Source organism: Mustela nivalis (genome assembly GCF_964662115.1).
Source record: "Mustela nivalis genome assembly, chromosome: 6".
In the NCBI taxonomy this organism is placed as follows: domain Eukaryota; kingdom Metazoa; phylum Chordata; class Mammalia; order Carnivora; family Mustelidae; genus Mustela; species Mustela nivalis.
The window spans coordinates 76,927,204-76,954,004 of record NC_139025.1 but is presented as its reverse complement, the minus strand read 5'-3'; the positions used below and the strand labels follow the sequence as shown (position 1 = coordinate 76,954,004).

The 26,801-nt window shown below is 41.2% G+C and overlaps 1 protein-coding gene across 1 annotated transcript in view; it reads right to left on the bottom strand.

Annotated features, from left to right (window-relative positions):
* The window catches only part of TRPM7 (transient receptor potential cation channel subfamily M member 7), a 112,000-nt gene extending 99,759 nt beyond the window's left edge, over positions 1 to 12,241 (bottom strand). Inside the window, exon 1 of the mRNA XM_082734765.1 lies at positions 11,929 to 12,241. Within this exon, the coding sequence (XP_082590891.1) occupies positions 11,929 to 11,931 (3 nt within the window). The 5' untranslated portion in view covers positions 11,932 to 12,241. The remainder of the gene's footprint in view (positions 1 to 11,928) is intronic.
* Positions 12,242 to 26,801: the final 14,560 nt, after the last annotated feature.

Genomic DNA, 26,801 nt, shown 5'->3' with positions numbered 1-26,801 from the left:
AGTGTTCTAAAACTGCATTGCGATGGCTATAAAACTAAATAAATGTATTACGAACCATCAAGGGACGCCTAGGTGGGCCAGCCGGTTAAGTGTCTGTTGTCAGCTCAGGTCCAGATGCCAGGTTCCTTGGATCCAGCCTCCCCTCCCCCAACGCTCAGCCAGGGAACCTGCTTCTTCCTCTCCTTCCTTCCCTGTCACCCTGCTCATGCTCTCTCTCAAAAAAATAAATAAAATCTTTTTTTTTTTAAATCAAACATATATACTTACAAAGGGCAAAGTTTAGAATATGTGCATTATACCAAAATGAAGTTGTCTGAAAGGCAGGGGAGGGTTGTTAAGAAGATGTAAAACAGAATGAAGAGGTCAAATGAATGTTTAATCAGAGTTCCAGAAGGAGAAAAGGGAAAGAATGGGCAAAGGCAATGTTTAAAGAGATAAGAAGACTTTCCCAGAACTGATGAAAAACACCAATCTATAGATTCTGAGAACCCAACATGAAGATAAAGAAAAAAACCTTAAAATACAGTTAATTTAGAGTAAGTCAGAGATATAATATTCCAGAAGTGATCTACTACAGTTACAAGTTCATAAAATGCCTTTAGGCATATGTTTTCAAATGCAAACTCCCTGAAGACAGTGGTTGTTTTATTGTTTTGTTTTGAGTAACCTCTACACCCAACATGAGGATCCAATTTACAACCACTAGATCAAGAATCACATGCTTTTCGACTGAGCCAAGCCAGGCACCCCAGAAAGTGGTTGTTTAGAATTTGCTCTGTATAACAAATGAAGGTCAAAGGAGTACAAATTGGGGAGGGGAAGGGGGCCGCGCGGGGTGTCTTCCTAGGTGCTAACGAAATAAAGACTCCCATAACACCACAAGCTTGGCATGGTCTCTCAGAAAAACAAACTGGGATCACAGATTGCACACGAGGCAGCGTCAACTATTCCACTTTGGTGGGAGACCCTAGATCAACCATGCAGCAGACAGCTTAGGTGCAAGATGATAAGATACACAATGAGTAGTAGATTTCAAAGTCCTCCACAAGGGAAATGTTCAGTTTCAGGAGTCACTGCACAAAGGGAAACCCAAAGCCATGACTCCTCTATTACTAGATATAAGTTCCCAATCCACATATAATTTACCCATATTATCACATAAAAGATGCTGCCTAAAAAAACAGTTCACATTGCATCTTTTGTAAACCCTTTGCCCAAAATAAAAGTAACAAGAGATAACTTTAGGTAGTAGATACATTGTGTTTGTCAGGCACTGTTCTAAATATCTTATATGTATTAACTCATCATATGCTCACAGTAATTCTATAAATTGGGTACTATTAGTATCCCCAGATTATAGATGCAGCGACTACTTAGACATAGAAGTTAGTGAACTGCTCAAAGTCACACAGCTAATAGTTTGCCCTGACTCCAAAACCTCTACTGATTTTTTTTTTTAAAGATTTTATTTATTTATTTGACAGAAATCACAAGTAGACGGAGAGGCAGGCAGAGAGAGAGAGGGAAGCAGGCTCCCCGCTGAGCAGAGAGCCCGATGCGGGACTCGATCCCAGGACCCTGAGATCATTATCTGAGCCGAAGGCAGCGGCTTAACCCACTGAGCCACCCAGGCGCCCCAAAACCTCTACTGATTTTTTTTTTTAAGATTTTTATTTATTTATTTGACAGAGAGAAATCACAAGTAGATGGAGAGGCAGGCAGAGAGAGAGAGGGAAGCAGGCTCCCTGCTGAGCAGAGAGCCCGATGCGGGACTCGATCCCAGGACCCTGAGATCATGATCTGAGCCGAAGGCAGCGGCTTAACCCACTGAGCCACCCAGGCGCCCCTCTCTACTGATTTTTTAAGAAAAATTTAAAATAAGTATTTCAAGACCACTTGATGACATGTTTTAAATAAGCCACTGAGCAGAAATACATTAAAGGGGGAATTCCTATGTGATCGTTCCATATATAATTTTCTGAACATGGAAAAAACAAAAACAGAAGGGCTAAAATACTTCTAAAAGACATTGTTTTCTTGTTTTTGTTTTTGTTTTTCAAAGTCCCAACATGAGCATACTTCCTCACTTCTCTGCAGCTATGTAGCTGAAGAGTTGAGGCTTTTGAGTCAGAGTGTCAGGTTCAAACCCCTGCTGTGCCGCTTGCTTACGTTCTTTGTGACCCCAGGCAAGTTCCAAAACTCTCTGATCTTCAGATCCCTTATCTGTTCTCCCTTTCTTTACCTCTGCTGGGCTGGTAGCCAGCTGCAGACCCAAGCTCCACTTTCAGCTTCAGGTCCAGCTGGCTCAAAGGAACTCCAAGCATGTCTCATTTTCTTTCTGGGACCAGTGGCTAAGGAAGGCAAGTTCTTCTCATGGTGTCTTTCAGTTCTGTCTCTCACTAAAAGGTACTGTTAATTACTAACTACTGCTAACTAGTATTAGCTTTTCCCCTATTCTGTTCCTTAGCTGCAGCCTGCCTGAAACAATGCTAGCTAATAGTTCAAACAGGGTTGGGGTAGGGATGGAGGAATCAGATCAACAGATTTCAAAATGACTGCTCTACAGCAATGAACTAATGGCCCAGTTAAGTCTAAATGCTGGTTTGCAAAACTTTGGATATATATTCACTGAAATACTCCTAAAATTGAATGACAGGTATATATGTGTCCTAAAAAATAGGCCTTGGCCAGATTTGGCCAACACGGCATGGTATATCAACCCATGCTCTGAATCCCACAAAAGCGTGGATCTTTTCATGTTCCTCTGAGTCAATTCAATCCAACAAGCATGTTCCACGCCCTTCATATTCTTCTACATGGTTTCTTCAACACTAAAATACCTCTACCCACTTCTACCATCCCAGTAGATCCTTGTATTAAGTAATAGTTGCTTTTCAGTGACAGGGGAAGAATTAAAGAATTAAAGAATTTTAGGTGTTCATTAATGAAGTTATTTTTCTTGCAGCAATTTGAATAGAAAAAGCATTTAAGGGGTGCCTGGGTGGCTCAGTCAGTTAAGCATTCAACTCTTGGCTGGCTCAGGTCTGATCTTAGGGTCATGAAATTGAGCCTCACATCAGATTCTGTGCTGTCCCTACCCACTCCCAAAAGCATTCAAATAAAGCATATATATATACATACATTATACATTTACACACACGCGCACGCACATAAAACCTGAACACCAGTGAGCAAAAAATCTAGTACTCTGAGTACAAATATCTAGCTTTTTTCCAGAAACAATGGTCTTTTCTAATCATCATCAACCTAAGACACTCCAGTCACTTTAGGTATTCATTTTTTGAGTATTTTGATAAAATAAATAACTACTCAAAACAGGAATGCTGTCGGGATTTCAGGTCTTAGTACAAATCTTGCTCACAGATTAGTTTCATTTTACCATTCTTAATTCTAAACAAACAGCCAGTACTATCCCTTCACAACCTCAAATCTTCCATGGTAGTTTCTAATTGGCAAATCCATCCAAAACTTTAATGAAATGGTCTGCTAAGTCACTTAAATTGTTATCACTCTTGATGCTCACAAATTTTTACCAAATTTTGTGCCTACATTTGTATGTTTCAAGACTATCTCTTACAGCTTCCTCAACATTAAGTATTCACCAATTCTGCTTATTTCGAAGGCTTACTGCCTTTCACTTTGTTTGTGTAGTTGTCAAGTGTAAATATATTCTCCCCACACACAGCATTCCTGTTTTTCACGGCCCTCATTTATTGCATTAGGGATTGGCTTCGCACACCTGATAGCCACATACCCCAGGTAAGTTATAAATCCTTTCCAATAATAGGTTTCTGCATTTTTTGAAATTCTGTTTCTGCTCTGCCATCAGATACCCAATGAAATGTGCCTTTAATTCTCAACATATAAATTCTGATTTATACTTCTTTTGCTCGCCTGCATTACTGAATTTTACCAAGAGGTGGCATACTCTAAACACAAACCTAAAAATTCCTTTTTTAATTTAATTTAATTTTATTTATTTATTTGACAGAGAGAAATCACAAATAGGCAGAGAGGCAGGCAGAGAGAGAGGAAGGGAAGCAGGCCCCCTGCTGAGCAGAGAGGCCAATGCGGGACTCGATCCCAGAACCCTGAGATCATGACCTGAGCCGAAGGCAGCGGCTTAACCCACTGAGCCACCCAGGCGCCCCTAAAAATTCCTAAACTTAAATGCTTCAAGTGAAGTAAAAACTAAATACAAACACAGAATGTTAGCACTAGAAAGAAACTTTTATTTCAAGATTTTTATTTATTTATTTATTTATTTATTTATTTAGATACAGCAAATGGGCAGGAGGGGTAGAGGGAAAGAAAGAAAGAGAATCTTAAGCAGGCGTCACGCCCAGCACAGAGACCAACAAGGAGCCGATCTCAAAACCCCAAAATCATGACCTGAGGGAAATCAAGAATCTGACACTTAACAGAGTGACCCACGAGGCATATACTATAAAGCAAACAATGATGGGACACAAGCTGGCTCAGCTGGGGTTGAGTTCAAGCCCCACAATGGGTGTGGAAATTACTAAAATAAAACTTTAAAAAAACAAGAAAATACTGATAAATGATTACACTAAATTAAAAAGCAATGTAACATCAACAGCTAAAAATAAATACCATTAACCAAGTGAAAAATTAAAAAGCTACAGGCTGGAGAAGATATTTGCAGCTCATAAACCACTCTCCCCCAAAGTTTTCAGGATACCTAAAGAACTTCTACAAGCAAATAAATAAGAAAAAGATAATCCAATAGAAAACTGAGAAAAGATTATAAATAGGCAATTCACAAGAGAGGAAGGAACCACCGCCAAAAACCCATAAACTGAAATACTCAGGTATTAGTGGTGACATGCAAATTAAAACAATGGGGAACTATTTCATATTCATGAGTCCAGCAAAATAAAAGAACCCAATCAATGAAGTGTGGCAAAGATATTGAAAGAAGTAGGAACCCTCATATACTTTACAGGAAATATAAACCACACAACTACTCTGGTCAACACTTTAGCAATATCTATAAAATTGAAGATGCACCTATCTTATGATTTATAATTCCACTTCTAATATATATGTATCCTAGAAAAATTCTCACATTTGTACATAAGATGATACATACAAGAATGCTTTATCATTGTATGTAAAAAACTGGAAATAATCAAACTGCCTAATTAACAGTAAAATGGACAACAGTATATCCATATAATATATAGCAGTTAGAAGAGGCGAACTAAGTACGCATGGCAAGACTGTTGTGCAGAGAAGTAAACTGTTTACTTTGAATGGAAATAAAGACAAAGAAAAATAAATAAAAACAAAATAACAGGAGTAAACTAGAGTTCACATGTATTATTAAGATGAATAAATCTCCAAAAACCTAATATTGATTTTTACAAAAGTCCATATATATAAAACTTACAAATATCAAATTTCCAAGTCAAATTTTCATTCATATTCAAACTAATCTAGTAATTGCAAAACTCCTTCTAAAAGTGATATATATCTAAGTTATTTTTTATCAACTCAAATAAGTAACTCATATCAAGACCCACAGATAGCCAAATAATACTCACACTAAATTAATCTCTATTTTTCTGTATTTGGGTACATCTAGATACCAAGCTTTAAAAAGGCACTTAATAGCCTGGATGGCTCAGTCATTTAAGCGTAGTACTCGGTGTTTCAGCTCAGGTCAGGTCATGATCTCAGAGTCGTGGGAACCAGCCCCACATAGGGCTCTGCACTCAGCATGGAGTCTTAAGATTCTCTCCCCTTCCCTCTGCTCCTGCCCCCAACTCAAGCATTAGTGCTCTTGCTCTCTCTCTCATAAATAAATCTTTAAAAACAAACAAACAGGGACGCCTGGGTGGCTCGGTGGGTTAAGCCGCTGCCTTCGGCTCGGGTCATGATCTCAGGGTCCTGGGATCGAGTCCCGCGTCGGGCTCTCTGCTCAACAAGGAGCCTGCTTCCCTCTCTCTCTCTCTGCCTGCCTCTCCATCTACTTGTGATTTCTCTCTGTCAAATAAATAAATTAAATCTTTAAAAAAATAAATAAATAAATAAAAAATAAAAACAAACAAACAAAAACCAGGCACTTAAGGCGGAGTCACTTAAAAAAAAAAAAAGACTGTAAAATTTATCATATACTGAACGGTTTCTCAAAAAAATAAGGGGACGGGCATAGGGTGGCTCGGTCAGTTAAACACTGGACTCTTGACTTCTACTCAGGTTGTAATCTCAGGATCCACGTGGGTTCTGCACAGGGTATGGAGCCTGCTTGAGATTCTCTCTCTCCCTCTCACCCTGCCCCTCCCCTACTACCTCTAAAAAAATAAAATAAGGGAAAGAGAAACCTAGAATGAAATAACAGATCAATGGCAATAATCATCAATGGCTACTACTAAAACTATTATGTAAACGTCTAATGAAGAACTTTACCACTGAAAGATCAGGCAGCTAACAACAGCAAACCCACTGGTCAATCCTAACATCACAACAACAACAACAACAACAACAACAAAAAAAAAACAGAAAGCATGTGCTTCTTGTGATGCAATACAAGATACATAGCACAACCTGTGAAGTACTCTTGCCAAAATATCATACTACAATCTGATCAAATCCCCAGATTAACCACAGGAAATAGAGGAGAAACAAGTTACATCACACGATACGGATGCATCCAACAGAATCTAAACTGTGGGAAATTCTATAGAACAAATGATCTGGATTTTTCTCACTAAATAAATGGTAAGTGACACACACACACACAAAAAAGGGGGCTGCTACAGAATGAAACACTTATTTATCAACCAGATGCTGTATGGAATTCTTCAGATGCTGATTTAAATAAACAAACCAAAAGAAGAAAAACATGAAACAATCAGGGAAATAGGCCAAATATTTAATAATATTAAAGAATTACTAATTTTTCAAGCGTGCTAATAGTAATGTGGATGTATTACGAATCATATTTAGAGATATACACAATGAAGTATTTACAGATATAAAATGTCTGAGATTTGCTTTTAAGTTATCCATTTGAGAAGGAATGGGGGAAAAAAAAGAGAAGGAATGGGGGAAGTAATAGAAGACACAAAATAAACATTTCAAACTGTCAAAACTGATCATGGATGTATGGTGAATCATTCTATTATATTTCTTTATGTATGAAATCTCCTCTATTAGAAGGATAAAGAGAATATCAGAGCACTAGACCAAAAACATCTGATTGGTGGAACTCTCAAACTTTTGCAACTGCTTAAGCCTCAGTAGACCTTCATTTAAAAATAAAAACCAGGGGGCACCTGGGTGGCTCAGCGGATTAATCCTCTGCCTTAGGCTCAGGTCATACTCTCAGGATCCTGGGATCGAGCCCCCCCCACGCTCTCTCTCTGCCTGCCTCTCTGCCTGCTTGTGATCTCTCTCTCTGTGTCAAATCAATAAATAAAATCTTAAAAAAAAAAAAAATCAAAACCAGGGGCACCTGAGGTGGCTTGATTGGTTAAGCGACTGCCTTCGGCTCCAGTCATAATCCCAGGGTCCTGGGACTGAGCCCCTCGCTTTTATCAGGCTCCCTGCTCACCAGAGGGCCTGCTTCCCCTCTCCTGCTGCTCCCCGGTTTGTACTCTCCTGCTCTCTGCCAAATAAAAAAAAAATCTTAAAAAAAAAATGTACATTTTAAGTATTGCCTTTAAGAATTACATTTGCATATTTTAAGTAATGACTTCAAGTAAAACATGTTTTCATTTTATGTCTGGTTTTTATTACTGACATTTGCCAATACACACACACATACTTTAGAGAACACAAAAGTAACCAAGTAACCAAGTTCTAAATATTCTAAATCCTAAACATCTCAATTTGTTCCTCCTTCCACTACTACTTTGTTTCAAGACCTTGACACTTGGTCAGTCTTGCTATAGCCTTCTCCTTTATGGGTCTCTTTTTCCAATTTAAACACACTCCACTCACCCCCATATTGTTTCCTTAAGTGGATCCCCAACATCTCCAGTATGAAATCCAAACTTTTATGACATTCATTGTCCTCAGAAATATGGTCCTTGGGGCACCTGAGCAGCTCAGTCAGTTGAGGGTCCAACTCTTGGTTTTGGCTCAGGTCATGATCTTAGGGTTTTGAGATTGAACCCTGCCTCAGAGTCTGTCTTCAGCAGGGTATTTTGTTTGAGATTCTCTCCCTCTCCCTCTGTCCCCCACCCCTACTCACACATGCTCTCTCTTTAAAATAAATAAATCTTTTCTTTTTAAGATTTTATTTACTTATTTGACAGAGAGAGACACAGTGAGAGAGGGAACACAAGCAGGGGGAGTGAGAGAGGGAGAAGCAGGCTTCCCACCAAACAGCGAACCAGACCCTGAGCCTAAGGCAGAAGCTTAACGAAAGAGCCACCCAGGCTCCCCATACACAAATAAATCTTAAAAAAAGAAAAAGGAATCTGGTCTTTGTCTCTAAAACATTTCCACCAGTACCCAATATCATCCCATACTCCACTCATTTCAAACTGCTTAAAGTACATGTACAGTAGTTCCCAGAATAAACTAGTGATGTTCTTCTCTTCTAAAGCTCTGTTTCCTTGGACTAAAACCACCAACTCAATGCCCCTATTTCCAGGTTAATTCCAATTCCTATCAACTCTGTAAGACTCCCCTTTACCATCAACTTTTGTGCAAACTCACCCAGACTTTCCTTTCTCTCCTTTATTACCCCATATTTTCAAAGTAATCTATGCAATAGTATCATATCACCCTTCTGGCTTTTGCCTATCTGTACTGCCTTTCAAAACTATTAAGTACCTCAGTGTCTGCAATAGAGTAGACGCTAAATTTTTGTTTTATGATGCATGCATCTTCCACTAACAACAACTAGATCTTTTATAAATAACTAGAACATAAGCTGTCTGAAAGCGGAAAACTTGTCTAACACATGGCACGCCAGTGCCTATCACAGTGCTTAGAATATATGAATAACTGGGATGCCTGGGGGGCTCAGTTAGTTAATCATCTGCTTTCAACTCAGGTCATGATCCCAGGGTCCTGGGATTGAGTTTCAGGCTCCTTACTCAGTGGGGAGCCTACTTCTTTTATCTGCTGCTTCCCATTTGTGCTCTCTCCCTCTTTGACAAATAAATAACATCTTTTAAAAAAGAATATATTAAACACTAAATAACCAATTACCAAATACTAAAAACAAATATTTCTGTAGCCATGGTGGGCAATTTTGTATAAAACTTGATTCCACTCCAGTTTTTAACTGTTTTTGGTATCTTGTTTGTTTTGTTTTGTGTTTTTTTGGTTGGCTGGCTGCTTAAATGTTTTTTTTTTTTTAAATGCAGGAAAATTTTGTATGCTTTCTTTTAGTGTCAAAGAAAAAACTGGTTACCAGAAGCAAATACTTTATTTTTTTGAAGATTTATTCTGATTTGAGGGAGAGAGAAAGATCTAGCGTGCCAAGTGCTCAAGCTGGGGGAAGGACAGAGAGAAGGAGACAAGCAGACTCTCCACTGAGTGGGGAGCCTGACATAGGGCTCCATCCCAGGACCCTGAGCCAAAACCAAAAGTCAGATGCTTAACCAGCTGAGCCACCCAGGTGGCTCCCAGAATCAAATACTTCAATAGTTTACAATAAGATCTGTAGTGTAGATAGGACGCACTTCATTGAACTTTTAGGTCACACTTTGACTAAAATTTGAGGAGGCTCAACAAATTATCATTATTGGACAACCTCAGTTTTCAGTTTTAAGTTTCCACTATGGTTTAATTGGAAATTGTAAAGAAGGGGAAAAAAACTACACAGCAGGAATCAGGACTCAAGCAATGACCCTCAATTTCAAATTTTACAATGAGAATTTCTCCCTGGAGAATCAACAGGACTGTATGCATGTACAATCAACACTGAGTTAATATTATGTGCCACAGACAGTGCACAACTTATGTATATAAGCTTAAGTTGGGGGGAGAGGGGCATCTGCCACCAAAAAAGCCTGGACATAAATGAAAAGACAGCAGAAACAGGAGAAATTCACACCACATCTTAATTTTTGAAGGTTGGGTTTCAAGGCAGGTATGAAAAAGACATTAAGAGGCTGAATTTAAGGAGAGCATCTGAGGTAAGACTAAGAAATTATAGACTTTCACTAGAAAGTCATTAGAAATAAAGCTATCTGGTTTGAAGATGATGAATCATCTTGATTTCCATTTTCTAAAGTATCTAAAAACGTTTTTCAAAATAGTGAAATGGGGGGGGGGCCTGGGTGGCTCAGTGGGTTAAGCCTCTGCCTTCGGCTCAGGTCATGATCTCAGGGTCCTGGGATTGAGTCCCACATCGGGCTCTCTGCTCAGCAGGGAGCCTGCTTCCTCCTCTCTCTCTCTGCCTGCCTCTCTGCCTACTTGTGATCTCTGTCTGTCAAATAAATAAATAAAATCTTTAAAAAAAAATAGTGAAATGGGTGTACTCAGATTTATCCTATTTACCATCAAAAAAAAAAATCTATACACATAACTGAAGAGTCAGTATTAATGGTTTGCTTTTTCCATTAAAAAGGCACTATGGGGGGCGCCTGGGTGGCTCAGTGGGTTAAGCCTCTGCCTTTGTCTCAGGTCATGGTCACAGGGTCCTGGGAGAGCCCCACATCGAGCTCTCCACTCAGCAGTGAGCCTGCTTCCGCCTCTCTCTGTGCCTGCCTCTCTGCCTAATTGTGATCTGTCTGTCAAATAAATAAATACAATCTTTAAAAAAAACAACAACAGGCACTATGGTTCAACTTTTCCCTCCAAAATAGATTCTCTTAACACCCATTTAATTAATTTAAAAATCTGGTGTCAGTAACCCTATTTTTTAAATTAAGGAAAAAAGTAAAATGATGCTTTTGTTGACTTTACATTACCACAGAAGGTGGAAAATAGTGTAAGGTGCACTACTTATTCAGAGTATAACAATATTCGTGGTTTCACTTTTGTATGGCACTTGAATTAACTTCTGGAGAAAAGTAAACCCTGCCAGACTCCAGCAGAGGGAGAGACGTTTGCATGAAACCTATCAAGTACTTTGCTCTTCAAGTTCCTGATCTCAATTACTTTCTTTGTAAACTTCCAATCGGATTCCTGGCCTTAACAATAACAACAAAAAGCTCCATCAAAAGCTGCAATGCACCGAATCCATCTCCACTGTATATGGTAGGTTTAAAACCCCTCTCTAGGGCAACGGATGAGAAAGTTCGACATAAATACCAGTAACACGTCGCCTCGGTACCTACAGCAGCGTCCCAATAAAAATCCTTAATTCTTGCTAAGGAAAACTGGAAACCAGATCTGCCACCAATATCGTCAAATCCCTCCTCTTTGGCTCCAGACGGAAAACGTACCTGTGGAGTATCCGCTGCGCAAGCAAATACGGCACAGCTCCAATCCCGTGTCCTCTATCCCTTTTGTGTTTCCTCCCAGCCCTCCTTCCCTTTCCAAGCCGAACTTGAGCAGAGCATTTGGCTCCCTTATCTGCCAGCAACTGGCGCCAGGAGGAACGCGCTCCCGGGAGATGCGGAGCTTGGAGGCTGAGCGCTGCGTCTGGCGCGCTGCGGCCGCTCGGCTCTAGCAGGTACTCCCTGGCTCGCGCCTCTGCCGCCTCGAGGGGCCCCTCGCTGGAGCCAGGTCCCCGCTCGGGGCATTCCCGCGGCCAGCTGTCGTGCCAGATTTGCTACCTGCTTCCTGCCCCTCACCCCCGAACGAACCGCACTCCCGTCCCGCCAGGGCAAGTCCGGAAGCCTCAAAGCAATTCCGGGCTCCTTCGCCCCAGAAAGCACGGCTCCGGACGCACACTTGCCAGTCAGGTCCAACCCCCTTCCCTGCCAGCCACCCCTCAGGGCCATTCCCCCGCCGGGGCCTGCGTGGGTCCAGTACCATTCTCCTCACGGGGCGGACTCCGGAAGGGCAGCAACTCCACCTCCTCCTCCTCCGCGGCCTGTAGCCATCTATTGGGAAGCGTCTCCGAAGGCGGCAGCAGAGGCCGCCGGACAAGGACAGCCCAGGGAAACCTTCTCAGAACTAACTCAGCTCCGGCGCTAGCAGCAGAAGCTGAGTCTTTCATAATTGTGCGACCAACTCCTCCGGGTGACTGGCCACAGGGACGCGCCCGCGCCCGCCTCCGCCGGCGACGGGCCTGGAGACAGACCACGTGAGGGGCGCGTCGTGTGCGTCGCCGCCCGCGGGCTGGGTCACGTGAAGGGCGCGCGCTCCCTCCCATCCAGGCCACCTCCCTCCGTGCCGCGCGCACGCCCCGGGCACGGGCGCCTCCGCCTACCGCTCCGGGTTTCCCGTGGAGGGTCGGGTGATTACTCAGGGTCTCCATTGGCTACCTGGGCGGGCCTCGCACCGACATGTGTCCGCCCCCCCAGCCCCCCGGGAATGGAACTCGAGGGAGCTATAGTGAAGGTTTAAGTTTCCGGGCCTCTGGGATCCAGCCTGCAGTTGCGGCGTGGTCTCATCTCCGCTAGCCGGGCCTGGCCGCCGTCCGCTACACCAACGGGGCCTGGCCCCTGCCTACGCTGTCCTGCGGCGTTTCCCAGCCTCGTCTCCGTGCGTTAGCGAGAAGTCTTACTCTCCTCGTCCGAAGTGCCACATCATCTTCTCACCCCAGATCACGTTCTTCCTCCAACTTCCTCTGTTTCTGCCAGAAAAAAATTCTCCCACATTTAACTGTGGGCTCCAACCTTTCCTTCCAGAGACGTCCCCCACAGACAACGCATACACCACCCGCCCTAACCAAAAGGCTGCGGATTGTCCCCGGGCCTCATAACAGCCTCTCTGCTTGTTGTTTTCCTTCGCTAAGCCCGGGTTTGACTAACAGCGTTAGGTTACTAACTTGTTTTTCCGCATAAGAGCTTTCTGCTCCCAAAGGAAGAAGTTTGTCAGTCTGACCCTCTATTACCTGGCTCTATCGCAGCCCTTTTTTAAACACAGCTTTATCGAGGAATAACTGATGTACAAGAACCGTCACATATTTAAATGTGCAATTTCACAAGTGTCGACATGGGTATACACTCCCAAATCACCATGATCAAGATAGTGAACGTGTTCATCACCCCCCAGTTTCGTCCCTTCCTTCATAATCGCTCCATCCTGTTCCTCCCCATTCCCATCCCTTAGCAGTCACGGATCTGCCTTCTGTCAATATAGATTAGTTTGCATATTTCAGGGATTTATATAATGGAATCATACAGTGTGTACTTTTTGTTGTTGTTCTGGCTTCTTTGGGCGTAATGTTATGACCCACAGTTCAGTGAAATAGGATCTTCTCTCCAACAAAACTAATCTGCGCATTGCTTTACCTGACAAGCTTGGGCCATGCTTATAAACAGTCTTCAAGTATTCTGTATTCCTTCCCCATCTGGCAGGTCCAGCAGGACCGAGGTTAAAACAAAAATGTTCTATTATATGTGTCATTCCTTTCCTACTAGATTATCAACGCCTTGGGGCAGGAATTTTGTCTAATTTAGGGTCCCTTCAATAAAGGTTTATTTTCTAGATCTCAGCTGGGCCTACACATTTCTTGCCTTAAGGGAGTTTGTAGTCTAGAAGGTGGAGACAAATCGGAAGATCAAAATACAATGAGATAAGAGTGCTTTGTTTTCCTGAGTCTTTGTGACTCTGGCCTTTTTTTGTACCCACAAGTGCTTCACCCCTTGTTTGGATGATGTAGAAAGGGAGTACGAATAGCTCCATGGCGCTTGATCTCCCAAACTCTTGCTAAATAGGAGCATTTAGTTTTTTGTGGGTTTTTTTAAAGATTTATTTATTTGTGAGAAAGAGCGAGAGCAGGAGCAGGTAGGGACAGAAGGAGACAGAATCTTAAGCAGGCTCCATGCCCAGCCCAGATGCAGGGCTCAATCTCACAACCCCACCAGAGATCATGACCTGAGCTGAAATCCAGAGTCAGACATGTAACTGACTGAGCCACCCAGGTGCCCCTTGGAGCATTTAGTTTAGAGTTAGAAATGAGGAATATAATAATTCTTGGGGTGCCTGGGTGGCTCAGTGGTTAAATCCTCTGCCTTCGGCTCGGGTCGTGATCTCAGGGTCCTGGGATGGAGCCCCACATTGTGCTCTCTGTTCAGCAGGGAGCCTGCTTCCTCCTCTGTCTCTCTGCCTGCCTCTCTGCCTACTTGTGATCTTTGTCTGTCAAATAAATAAATAAAATCTTAAAAAAAAAAAAAGAAATGAGGAATATCATTATTCTTTAATTGAACTAATGAAAATTTTTAATTCACAAGTTATCAGAAGCCCTGAAGTTCACACATGCTGACTTTCCGTGAATTTATTCATTAAAAAATCGATTTGGGGAATGAATTTATTCATTAAAAAAAAAAAAGTACTGAGTTCCTAAGACTATGTTAGAAACAGCCCTCTTTAATGTTCAGGGATGAACAAGATGGATACATTCAGTGTTTCAGAAAATGTTCATTAAATGCTCTCTCTGTCTCCCTTTTTTCCACAGGGGCTCTGTTTCCATTTTGGTCAATGACATCACTATTTCCCACTCTTACTGGATCACATACTCATTCTCCTCCCTATCCTTCCCCTAATTATTTGCAACAATTCAAGAAACATTTACTGCTACAGTTTGTTTAAGTAGTAAGTGAAGTGTTATATGTGATCTTTTTTAAAAAATGAAAAAGTAGGGGCACCTGGGTGGCTCGGTGGATTAAGCCGCTGCCTTCGGCTCAGGTCATGATCTCAGGGTCCTGGGATCGAGCCCCGCATCAGGCTCTCTGCTCAGTGGGGAGCCTGCTTCCCCCTCTGTCTCTGCCTGCCTCTCTGCCTACTTGTGATCTCACTCTCTGTCAAATAAAATAAATAAAATATTAAAAAAAAAATAATGAAAAAGTAGGGCGCCTAGGTGGCTTTATGGGCTAGGCTTCTGCCTTCAGCTCGGGTCCCGGGATTGAGCCCCAGGTCATGGTCCCTGCTCAGTGGGAGTGTCTGCTTCCCCTCTGCCCCTCACCCCACTAATGCACTTGCTCTCTCTCTGGCTTTCTCTCAAATAAATAAACAAAATCTTCTAAAAAAAGGGGGGGGAGGATGAGAAAGCATGGCACTGCACCAATTCTTAGATTTTCTTCTTTGTGTATTTAGAATTTACTGTAAGATAATTGTAGAATTACAGGAGGTTTGTGAAGAAATACACAAGGAAGTACAAATAAGCTTCCCCAGTATCTCTTCCCCTTCCACCCCCTCAACATCTCATTTAATCACAGCACAATATCAAAACCAGAAAACTGGGGTGCCTGGGTGGCTCAGTGGGTTAAGCCTCTGCCTTCGGCTCAGGTCATGATCTCGGGGTCCTGGGATCGAGTCCCACATCGGGCTCTCTGCTCAGCAGGGAGCCTGCTTCCTCCTCTCTCTCTCTGCCTGCCTCTCTGCCTACTTGTAATCTCTCTCTGTCAAATAAATAAATAAAATCTTTAAAAAAAAAAAAAACAGAAAACTGACACTGACACAATCTGCAGTTTACTTAAATTTCACTAGTTATATATTCATTCATTTGTGTATATGTTTGTGTGTAGCTCTATACAACTTTGTCAGTGTGTAGCCTGGAGTAACCACGGAAGCAATCAAGATACTTACACTATTACCATGAGATCCCTCATGTTACCCCTTGATAGCCACACCCCTCCCATCCCACACCTAACCTAACACCCTGCAGTCTGTAATTCTAGCTCCATAATTATGTTATTCACAATTGTTATATAAATGGAATCATACAGTGTGCATCCCCCTGTGGTTAGCCTCACTAAGCATAATTCCCTGGAGGTTCATCCAAGTTGTTGCTTACACCAGCAATTTCTTCTTCTTCATTATTGAAAAGTCCCCGTGATCTGGATGTACCAAAGTTATAGGATTTCTTTTCCTTCAGTGCCCGCGGTCCTTGGTCACCCCGCTTCAAAAAATGAAGGGGTAGACCAGACAGGGTAGTGAGCAGCAAAGCAACATTTATTGCGCAATAGTAAAGTTTATTGAATGCTAGAATATAAAGCTCCCAAAAAGGGAGGGGACCACAGAGGGCTGCCGCTGGAGGTTCTAAGTCTAGGGTTTTTATGTGCTCATTAAAGGACTGTCTTTTGTTGTTTTATTTTATTATTATTTTTTAAAGATTTTATTTATTTATTTGACAGAGAGAAATCACAAGTAGACGGAGAGGCAGGCAGAGAGAGAGAGGGAAGCAGGCTCCCTGCTGAGCAGAGAGCCCGATGCGGGACTCGATCCCAGGACCCCGAGATCATGACTTGAGCCGAAGGCAGCGGCTTAATCCACTGAGCCACCCAGGCGCCCCTGTTATTTTATTTTTTAAAGATTTTATTTATTTGACAGAGAGAGATCAATCACAAGTAGGCACAGAGGCAGGAAGGGGCGGGGGGAAGCAGGCTCCCTGCTAAGCAGAGAGCCCAATTCAGGGCTGGATCCCAGGACCCTGCATCCTGATGTGAGCCGAAGGCAGAGGCTTAACCCACTGAGCCACCCAGGTGCCCCTACAGGGATGTTTTAATCTGATTAACCCTCCCTGTGCCTGTCATCCAATCAGGTTTTTGTCATCTATCTACCATGTGGGAAAGAGGGGAGGGCTCCTCCCAGGGTGCTGAAAAATCCTCTTAAGGGTGGTTTCCTCTTAGGGCAGTGCCCCCCCCCCCCGTGTCCCTGCCTGCCTTTCTTCCAACTATCCTTCATCACCACAATTTGTCCACTCGTCTTTTGAAGGGCATGTGGACAGTCTGGACCACTACAAACAAAAGTTGCTCTGAACCTTCGTGTATAAGTTCCTCCATAAAAATAACTCTTCAGGGCAGCTGGGTGGCTCAGTTGGTTGGGTGACTGCCTTTGGCTCAGGTCGTAATCTTGGAGTCCTGGGATTGAGTCCCGCATCGGGCTCCCTACTGGGCAAGGAGGCTGTGGCTTCTGCCGACCTCCCTCTTCTCATGCTCTCTTTCTCTCTCAAATAAATAAATAAAACCTTTAAAAAAATAACTCTTCATTTCTCTGAGATAAATGCAATTGTTAGACCCTTCAGGAGTCCATTTTTAGTTTTAGAGGAATGGGTTATATTTTGAAGATAGAGCCAAAGGATTACCTGACAGGATGTGGGCATGAGAGAAAAGAGGAGTCAGGGGTGGTTTGAAATGAACTAATGTATGTCGAACAGTGCTAGAACATAGTAAGGGCTCAGTAAATGTCAGCTACACACATGACTGCAAACAACGCAAACTATGAAGAAATGAGGAAATCCATGAGGCACTGTAAGCTACAAATGTTGCCTTAGAAGACAGTAGGAATCACTCTCAGGACGTTTAGTGCATGGAAACCCTTTTGATTATTTGCATAAAACTGAAAAAGAAGAGTTCCACTTCCTCCTAGGAGGTAGAAACCCACAAGAGAATGTCACTCCCATTCTAACAAGAAAAAAATCCAGACAACCGGCAAAACTATAATTTTCAAAACTCATCAGAGAACTGAGGTCATGGTAGGCAACCAAGAGAACTGAATTCCAAGGAATGACAGGCATCTTCTAGGAAAGACAGGAAAAAGACTTTAAAAAATATATATTTATTTATGGGTGGGGGGAGAGGGAGTATGAGAGGAGGGAGAGTCAGAGGGAGAAACAGACTCCCTGCTGAGCAGGGAGAAATGTTTTTGCCTTGGGAGAGTGTGTGGGGGCTGTAGGGAGTTCGCCACCCCCTCCACCCACCCTTGCCCCAGCTCTTTCCCTGGAAGAAAACTAGAGGCAGCCACTCTGGGATTTTCAGCTCTCAGTCGAGTGTGGCATTCTCAACATCAAAGGGGGTGATATCCCTTACTTTAAGGAAGTGAAAATTGATTCTTGGGGGGGTGTGTGTGCGTGTGTGTGTGAGAAAAACACTACTCTATTTATATACAAAGCACAGATATACATATAGTACACAAATAAAATTACAATTTCATGAGGGGGAGGTACAATTAGGAAAAAATATCTGAAAAGACTGCATAGTGGAGTGATAATGAAAAAAAGAGAAACATTGATCTAGTGGAACAGAGTTAGCTACAAGCCGACCTCATAATGAAGATAAATGTTATCACTGCTGTGTTAGCCAACCTCCAATAGGGCCCTTCATGTTCCTCTCTTTCTGGTATTCTCCCCCTTGTGTGATCTCCCACATTGAATAGGGCTGACCTGTCTAATCAGTGGGATATTGTGAACATGACAATGTGTCAGACTTCTAAGGCTTGGTCATGAAAGACGCTTTGGTCCCCACCTTGCTCTTTTAGAATACTCTGGGGGAAGTCAGGTGCCATGCCAGGAGGACACTTAGGCTGTTTATAAAGATGTACAAGTGGCGGGCGCCTAGGTGGCTCAGAGGGTTAAGCCGCTGCCTTCGGCTCAGGTCATGATCTCAGGGTCCTGGGATCGAGCCCTGCATCGAGCTCTCTGCTCAGCGGGGAGCCTGCTTCCTCCTCTCTCTCTGCCTGCCTCTCTGCCTACTTGTGATCTCTCTCTGTCAAATAAATAAATAAATAATAATCTTAAAAAAAAAAAAAAAAAAAAGATGTACAAGTGGCAAGGAGATGAAACCTGCCAACAGCCAGCACTAATTTGCCAGCCGTATGGGTAAGCCCTCCTGAAAGTGTGTCCTTCAACCCCAGATGTCAGATGACTGCAGCCCCAACTGACATCTTGTAACCTCACAAAACACTCAGAGACAGAGTCACTGCTAAGCTACTCCCAAGCTCCTGACTCTTGGGAACTATGAGTAGTGGTGTGTTTATTGTTCCTTCAAGTAATCAGTTATGCAGCAATATCTAACTGATTAAAATGTAGCCTAAATAAGGCACTATGCAGTGGTAGGATCTAACCACCAGTTGGGGGGAATATCTGAAAAGCTTGAGGGCACCAGAATAGGAATTGAATATTGTGGGAAGAATTGGAAAGGTATATATAGAAGTTCAGTAATGTGTTCTCTTGATCTAGAACACATTACTGAACTTCTATATATACCTTTCTAATTCTTCCCGACATAATCACGTCATATCAACTCTGCTGGGATTCCAGTAATAAAGCTAAACTGTCTCGTTCTCAGAATTCCTTTAGTGAGAATGATCTTTAGCTCTTTTCTGTACTTTCAACCCTTCAAGGGCTCTTAATGCTCTCATTAACAGGTCCAGATACTTTAGTATTTAATCTCATCTTATTTTTCCAGTTTTATCTCTAGTTACTTCTAGCCTACTTCCTGTCCTCTCCAAATGGCCATTATCAGGCCTCAACTTGTAAATTCCTTCTTTCAAGAATTCTTTATTTCCTCCACAGAGAACACCCAGTCTGGTTTAGGTGCTCCCTCTGTATGCTCCCACTATATACTGTATATCCCCATCACAGCATTTCTCTCCCTGTACTCTAATTACCAGCTTACCAGCTTACTTACTTACTTACAATCCCCTCATTTCCTGCCACTAAATATTCGAGGATCCTAACCTTACCCATTTATTCACTAGTATCCCACCTCAATGACACTTATGTAGGAATCATTCAATATTTGTTGAAGGAAAAAAAAAAAAAACCTCTCTGTGAGGCCAGATTCTAAAGATGTAACTCCAACCTTTGATTCAGGCATGCAGAGTTTTGTCACATTAAGACAAAGTGCTGTTCCTACACAGTAAAGGGTTACAAGAAGTGGAGCAGAATATGGAAATCAGTGTTCTCATAGTCTACTGCTTAATTAATCAGTCATCCATTTACTCCTCACGTTTGTTGAACATCTCCTGTGGAGCACACAGTGTGAGCTAGGTCACTTCCCTACATGGCTCAGTCCTTGTGCTACTGTTTGTACTTCTTTCTTTAAAGGTTTTGTTCTAAACCTGATTGACTACATTGGCCTTAGGTTCTAAGTGTCCAGTTCTCCAGTGCACATGGTATGTAGAACAACTATGAGATACCCTCTATGAAGGTGGAAATAAGAAAGACAAAAAGAAGATGAAAGTAAGAGAAATATGAAATAAAATTACTCTTATGAAATCAATTTCTTAAACATCAATTCCCTTAATACTATCCATATCCCTTGGAATGTCCTCATTTATCACCATGGGCATGTAGCTATATCTCAGTGTGAAGACCACTAATTCCGATTACCCCTATGATGGTTAAATTTAGGGACCAACTTAACATGGACAGGGAGATTGAACATGATTTCTGGAGGTGTCTGTGAAGGTGTTTCTGCATGAGGTTCGCACTTGAGTTGGGTTACTGAATAAAGCAGATTGTTCTCCAATCTACTGAGGACCCAAATAGAACAAAAAGACAGAGAAAGAGGGAATTTGTTCTTTGCCTGCTGGATGAGCTGAGACACCAGTCTTCCCGTGTTCTTGACTGCAAGTACACCATCAGGCCTCTGGTTCTAAGAACTATACCACTGGCTTTCCTGTCCTGCAAACAGCAAATAGAGGGATTTCGCAAACCCTATAATTGCATGAGCCAAATATATATATATATGTTATGCGGAATCATTCTCTGCAGAATCCTGACTAATAGGATCTGTCTTCCATCTTAATGCTTCAATTTAGTGATATAAACACAATTTTGTTGTAGAGAATTACAACAGTGTGGGCAACAAAAGATTTTCAAGGGAAAAAAAATTTTTATCCTGATAAAAGTATATGAGAATAATTGAAATTTGAAATTAAAACACAGTACCATTTACATTAGTACCCAAAAAATGAAACACTTAGGTGTAAATCTAACAAAATATATACAAGATTCATATGAGGAAAACTACAAAACTCTGAGGAAAGAAATCAAAGAAACTCTAAGTAAATGGAAAGATGTTCTGTCTACATGAATAGGAAGGAATCAATATTGTCTAGATATCAGTTCTTCTCAACTTGAACTATAAATTCAAGACAGTTTCATTCAAAAACTCAGCAAGTGATTTTGTGGATACCAACAAACTGATTCTAAAGTTTGTATAGAGAGGCAAAATACTGATAATCACCAACACAATATTAAAGGAGAAGAACAAAGTTGAGGGCTGACCTAATACTACTCCAGTTTGGGGCACCTGGGTGGCTCAGTGGGTTAGGCCTCTGCCTTCAGCTCAGGTCATGATCTCAGGGTCCTGGGACAGAGAGAGGAGGAAGCAAGCTCCCTGCATTGGACTTTCTGCTCAGTGGGGAGCCTGCTTCCTCCTCTCTTTCTGCCTGCCTCTCTGCCTACTTGTGATCTCTGTCAAATAAATAAATAAAATCTTAAAAAAAAATACTAACCCCATTCAAGACTTAACTACGTAGCTATAGTAATAAAGAAAATTTCTTCATTTTTATAATTTAAATTTTTTAACAAATATATATATACAACACTTGGTGTTGTATTTGCCTTTAGAAACTTTTAGAAGCACATTTTACTGATATAAACTCAAATAGCTGCAATAGGAAAATTTGCAAAACAACCATTTTAAATATTAGTAGATTTTCTGAGGTCTTAGGGTATTTAATAATAAAGAGGCTTAATTTTAACCTAGAAAAAATATTTTTAGAATATTCTGAGTTTACTGTAAGTCGTATTATATGTGAAGTGAGCAGGGGTGCCTGGGTGGCTCAGTTAGATAAGCATCTGACTCCTGATTTCAGCTCCGGTCACGTTCTCAGGACCGGGGGATAGAGCCCTGCCTAAGATTCCCTGCTAGCAGGTAGCCTACTTCTCTCCCTCTCTCTTTGCCCCTCCCCCTTAAAAATGAAATATTTTCATAAGATGAATTTTTTATTTTATCTTATATAATTTTTCAAATATTTCAAATACTGAAAATAAATATTTTACTTTATTTTTTAATTTTTTTAAAAGATTTTATTTGTTTATTTGACAGAGATCACAAGTAGGCAGAGAAAGAGGAGGAAGCAGGCTCCCTGCCAAGCAGAGAGCCCGATTTGGGGCTCGATTCCAGGACCCTGGGATCATGACCTGAGCTGAAGGCAGAGGCTTTAACCCACTGAGCCACCCAGGCACCCCAAATATTTTACTTTAGAGTAAAATCTTAAAAAAATGAAGCACCTAGAAGTACCATTCAAGTGACATCAGTCAAGTTTTATGACTTCCCACAATTCTTTAATACGTGTTTCACAAACCTTGACATCCACACAAATACAGAGGTTTATATTCACATGAGTAAAGCACGTTTACAGTTAAACAATTGGAAAGCATCGGTGTCCTTACCTCCCTACGTGAATAACTAGCTAGCGTTAGTTGAATGGTTTCTACTTGCCTAGTGTTGTTCTACTCACTTAACATGTATTAAGTCCTCTCAACTCTATCAGCTAAGTACTATTATTATTATGTTTTTTTACCATTTTTAAAAAAGATTTTATTTATTTATTTGACAGACAGAGATCACAGTAGGCAGGGAGAGAGAAGGAAGCAGGCTCCCTGCTGAGCAGAGAGCCCGATGTGGGACTCAATCCCAGGACCCTGAGATCATGACCTGAGCGGAAGGCAGAGGCTTTAACCCACTGAGTCACCCAGGTGCCCCGCTAAGTACTATTATTACCATTCTTCCTGTACAGAGGACAAAACTGACACATGGGGCACAGTCAGGGTTACAACCAAGACAGCCTAATTCCAGATTCTAATTCCCTTAACCCTTATTCTGTATTGCCCCTTATGACAGTAAAAACAAAAACAAAAAACTGAGAAACTGGTCACTAATAGTAGAGAACAACAGATTGCATATGATTCAGTCTTTTCACAAAATCTTTCCCTCAAACTATTTAACCAGCTAGGGCGCCTGGGTGGCTCAGTGGGTTAAGCCGCTGCCTTCGGCTCAGGTCATGATCTCAGCGTCCTGGGATCGAGCCCCACATCGGGCTCTCTGCTCCACAGGGAGCCTGCTTCCCTTTCTCTCTCTCTGCCTGCCTCTCTGCCTACTTGTGATCTCTGTCTGTCAAATAAATAAATAAAATCTTAAAACAAACAAACAAACAAACAAAAAAACTATTTAACCAGCTAATTCAGGATCTTTGTTTTCTTTACTAGGCCCAGGTAGCTGGTTTCCACACTAATCATGATTTGACTTCTCCCTGAATGGATTTGCCACCAATAAAAGTCCCCAGGGAACTGAGAAAGAGACGATGCATCTCATAACGGAAGAGGAACAACTTAGAACGTTGGCAACATGTAAATAATTAAAATCGATTAAAGCATCAAAACAACTAAAAAGAAAGTCAATATATGCAATGTTTATTTTATGTAAAATTTCCCTGTCACCTAAATTAGACACTTATAAATGTTTGGAAAAATCCTTTGTTTATATAAGCAAAGAGTGATTAAACCAATTCCAACAAATTTTGCTGTACTTTGGAGAGAGGATTAATGGATTTTCTTCCCGAGTCATTCTTTCAAAAGAATTAACCTGGTTTGCAAGGGGAAAGCTTATAAAATGGCAACCAAAAATACCTGGAATATTTCAAATATTAATTTCTAACCCTGATAGCTTAGTACAGTGCCTGGCATATCATTGGTAGTCAATAAATAGTTCTTGAATTACTGACAGGATGAAAATTGGGCCTCTTCAACCTTATTACATGCAAATATGCAAATTATTTATGTAATACACAAATAAAAAAACATTTTTTGATAACTTTTCTTTGGCCCTAGTTTGTCTTTTTATATATATATATATATATACATATATATGTATATATATATATACATTTAAGATTTTATTCATTTATTTGACAGACAGAGATCACAAGTACGCAGAGAAGCAGGCAGAGAGAGAGGAGGAAGCAGGCTCCTCACTGAGCAGAGAGTCTGATGCGGGGCTTGATCCCAGGATCCCAGGATCATGACTCAAGCTGAAGGCAGTCTTTAACCCACTGAGCCATCCAGGCGCCCCGGCCCTAGTTTGTTTTTAAAGGAAAAAAAAAAATTATTCCTAAGTTTTGAAACTCTGACCCAAGTGACTGTATTTGGGCAGAAGCTAGAACCAATTACTAGTAGCCATAGGGAGAAATGCCCCTTTGACTCAGACAAAACCTTTGTGTTGATGAAGAATGTTATTGCTGGGACTACACGAACTTCGCTAAAGTGTATGTGAGTCTACAATGAATGGATGACTTTGGCTGAGGAGAGTTTAGAGGGGTCTGAGACTAAATGTATCCAACTATGATGAACAGTGATAATTTCCTAAAACTAATTTTGATGTTGTAGCTATCCTTAAATCATTTGATTCAACTGCTTCCTGAAAAAGTAAAAACAAACAAACAAAACTTGTGAAGTTTATGTAAAAAACTAATCTCTGAATTTCAGTCTCAGGCAGAGACTTAATCACATAAAACCGAGGGATGAATAATCAGGTTGTAGATGTTGGTGATTTTGGATTTTAGAGATCATGAGACCGTGCTGCATATATAATTTGCAGGGTCAATTTTAAAATTATTAATTGGTGGTTCTAATTATGAATTGTAAGGTTGCATAGACATATCAATGTTTCTGAGCAAGCCCAAGTAGTAAGACATATAAAAAGATAAGTCTTTAGGGGTGCCTGGGTGGCTCAGTGGGTTGAACCTCTGCTTTCAGCTCAGGTCGTGATCTTGGGGTTCTGGGATTGAGCTCCGCATTAGGTTCTCTGCTCAGCAGGGAGCTGGCTTCCCCCTCTCTCTCTGCCTGCCTCTCTGCCTGCTTGTGATCACTCTCTCTCTGTCAAATAAATAAAATCTTAAAAAAAAAGATAAGTCCATTTAAATTTGATCATCTAATTTGAAACAGCCTTTTGTTTTGATAACCTCGTTCGCTAAAAAAGGTTTTCTTTACATAGGATATTGGCAAAAATTGAAAACAAGGAGGGGTGCCTGGGTGAATCGTTCAGTGGAGTGTCTGATACTTGATTTTAGCTCAGGTCATAACCTCAGGGTCGTGAGATTGAGCCCCATGTTAGGGTTGAGCATGGAGACGGCTTGGAATTCTCTCTCTCCCTCCTCCCCAACCCCCTACCCCTACCCCTGCCTTGCATGTTTTATCTGTCTCTCAAAACTAAACAAACACATATTTTTTAAAAATTGAAAACAAGGGATCTCATAAAAAGATCTTTTCTTCTGGTATTGGATATCTTTGTTATATATCAACATCACTAACACATATCTCCTAACTTAATAAAGATTTATTAAGATTTTAACATTATAAGGTTATCTAAGGAAGGTCCTACAATGGAAGTTAAATGGCATTAAAATGGAATTACTGTAAGTATATATGTTCATTTACGTGTGTGAGTACGTGTATGTGTATATACCTGCCTCACTATTCTTAGGAGATTTTCATCTTGTTTCATGAAAATCTCAAAGGAATAGCATGCCGGTAGCTAACTTAATATACCTCAAGATCATACAAGCCATTACAGTATACATAACACCTTAAGGAAAACTGAAATACATAAAAACATAAAATAACCAAAAAACCAGCTATTACTTGGATTGACTCTGTGCTTTGAAAAAGATTTAAATACAATGTATATGCTTAATACTGAACGATTACAACATATAGCTGAAGGATAAAAACGTAAGGAGAGATACCCATGAAAGGAAATTGTACACACACCTAATTTTGCTCCTTTGCAACGCTACACAAAACAACAGTTCTCAAATAAAAAATGAAATTTTTTTTTTTAAGTTTTACGTATTTATTTGACACATAGAGAGAGAGATGACAAGTAGGCAGAGAGGTAGTCAAGAGAGGGGAGGGGGAAGCAAGCTCCCCGCTGAGCAGAGAGCCCGATGCGGGCCTCCATCCCAGGACCCTGAGATCATGACCCGAGCTGAAGGCAGAGGCTTAACCCATTGAGCCACCCAGGCACCCGAAAAATGAAAAATTTTAAATTTTAATAAATAATTTCATGCAGGTAGTGGGGATTTCATGTATACACAAGAGTTGAAACAAATACCCGTCACCCATATTCAATGATTAACAAGATTTTACTGCATTTGCTTTATCTTTTTTCTTTCTTTTTTCTTATTTTCTTAGCTGAAGCTGATTTACTTTAAAGGAAATCATAGACATCGTATCATTTTGCTCTTTATTTTGACATACACCTGTTTTAAAAAGTGGACATCATACCATTATCACATCTAAAAAAAAAATAGTAATTATTTGGTATTGTCTTTTATCTGGTTCATAACCAAATTTTCCTAGTTGGGTCAATAACATCTCATTTAGTTATTTTTAACGAATTTTATTTATTTATTTATTTGACAGAGAGAGATTAGAGAGGGAGCACAAGCAGGGGGTGCGGGAGAGAGAAGCGGATTTCCCGCTGAGCAGGGAGTCCAGTGAGGGGCTTGATCCCTTGGGATCATGACTTGAGCCGAAGGCAGAAGCTTAACAACTGGGCTACCCAGGCACCCACCAATGTCTTGTTTAGTCGGTTTGTTGAATCAGGATCCAAACAAAGGTCTACAAAAGGGATTTGGATGTCATGTCATAGAAGTTTCTTTTAATTTAGAGCAGCCCTTCCTTCCTCACTTTCCCCCTATGCTATTGATTTATTATGAGAACCAATTCAGTTGTCCTTTAGAATGTTGCATATTCTTTATTTACAAGTTTGCTCCCTTGAGCTTTCTTTAACTCGTTTCTTCATCCTCCATATTGCCTGTGGGTGGAAGTTCATGCTCTAGATTTGATCAGATTCCAGGTTATCCTTTTTTGCAAGAACAGTTCATGGTGCTTTGTGCTTCACACTGTATCATGTTGAAAGGCCTACAATGTCTGGTTGTCCCAC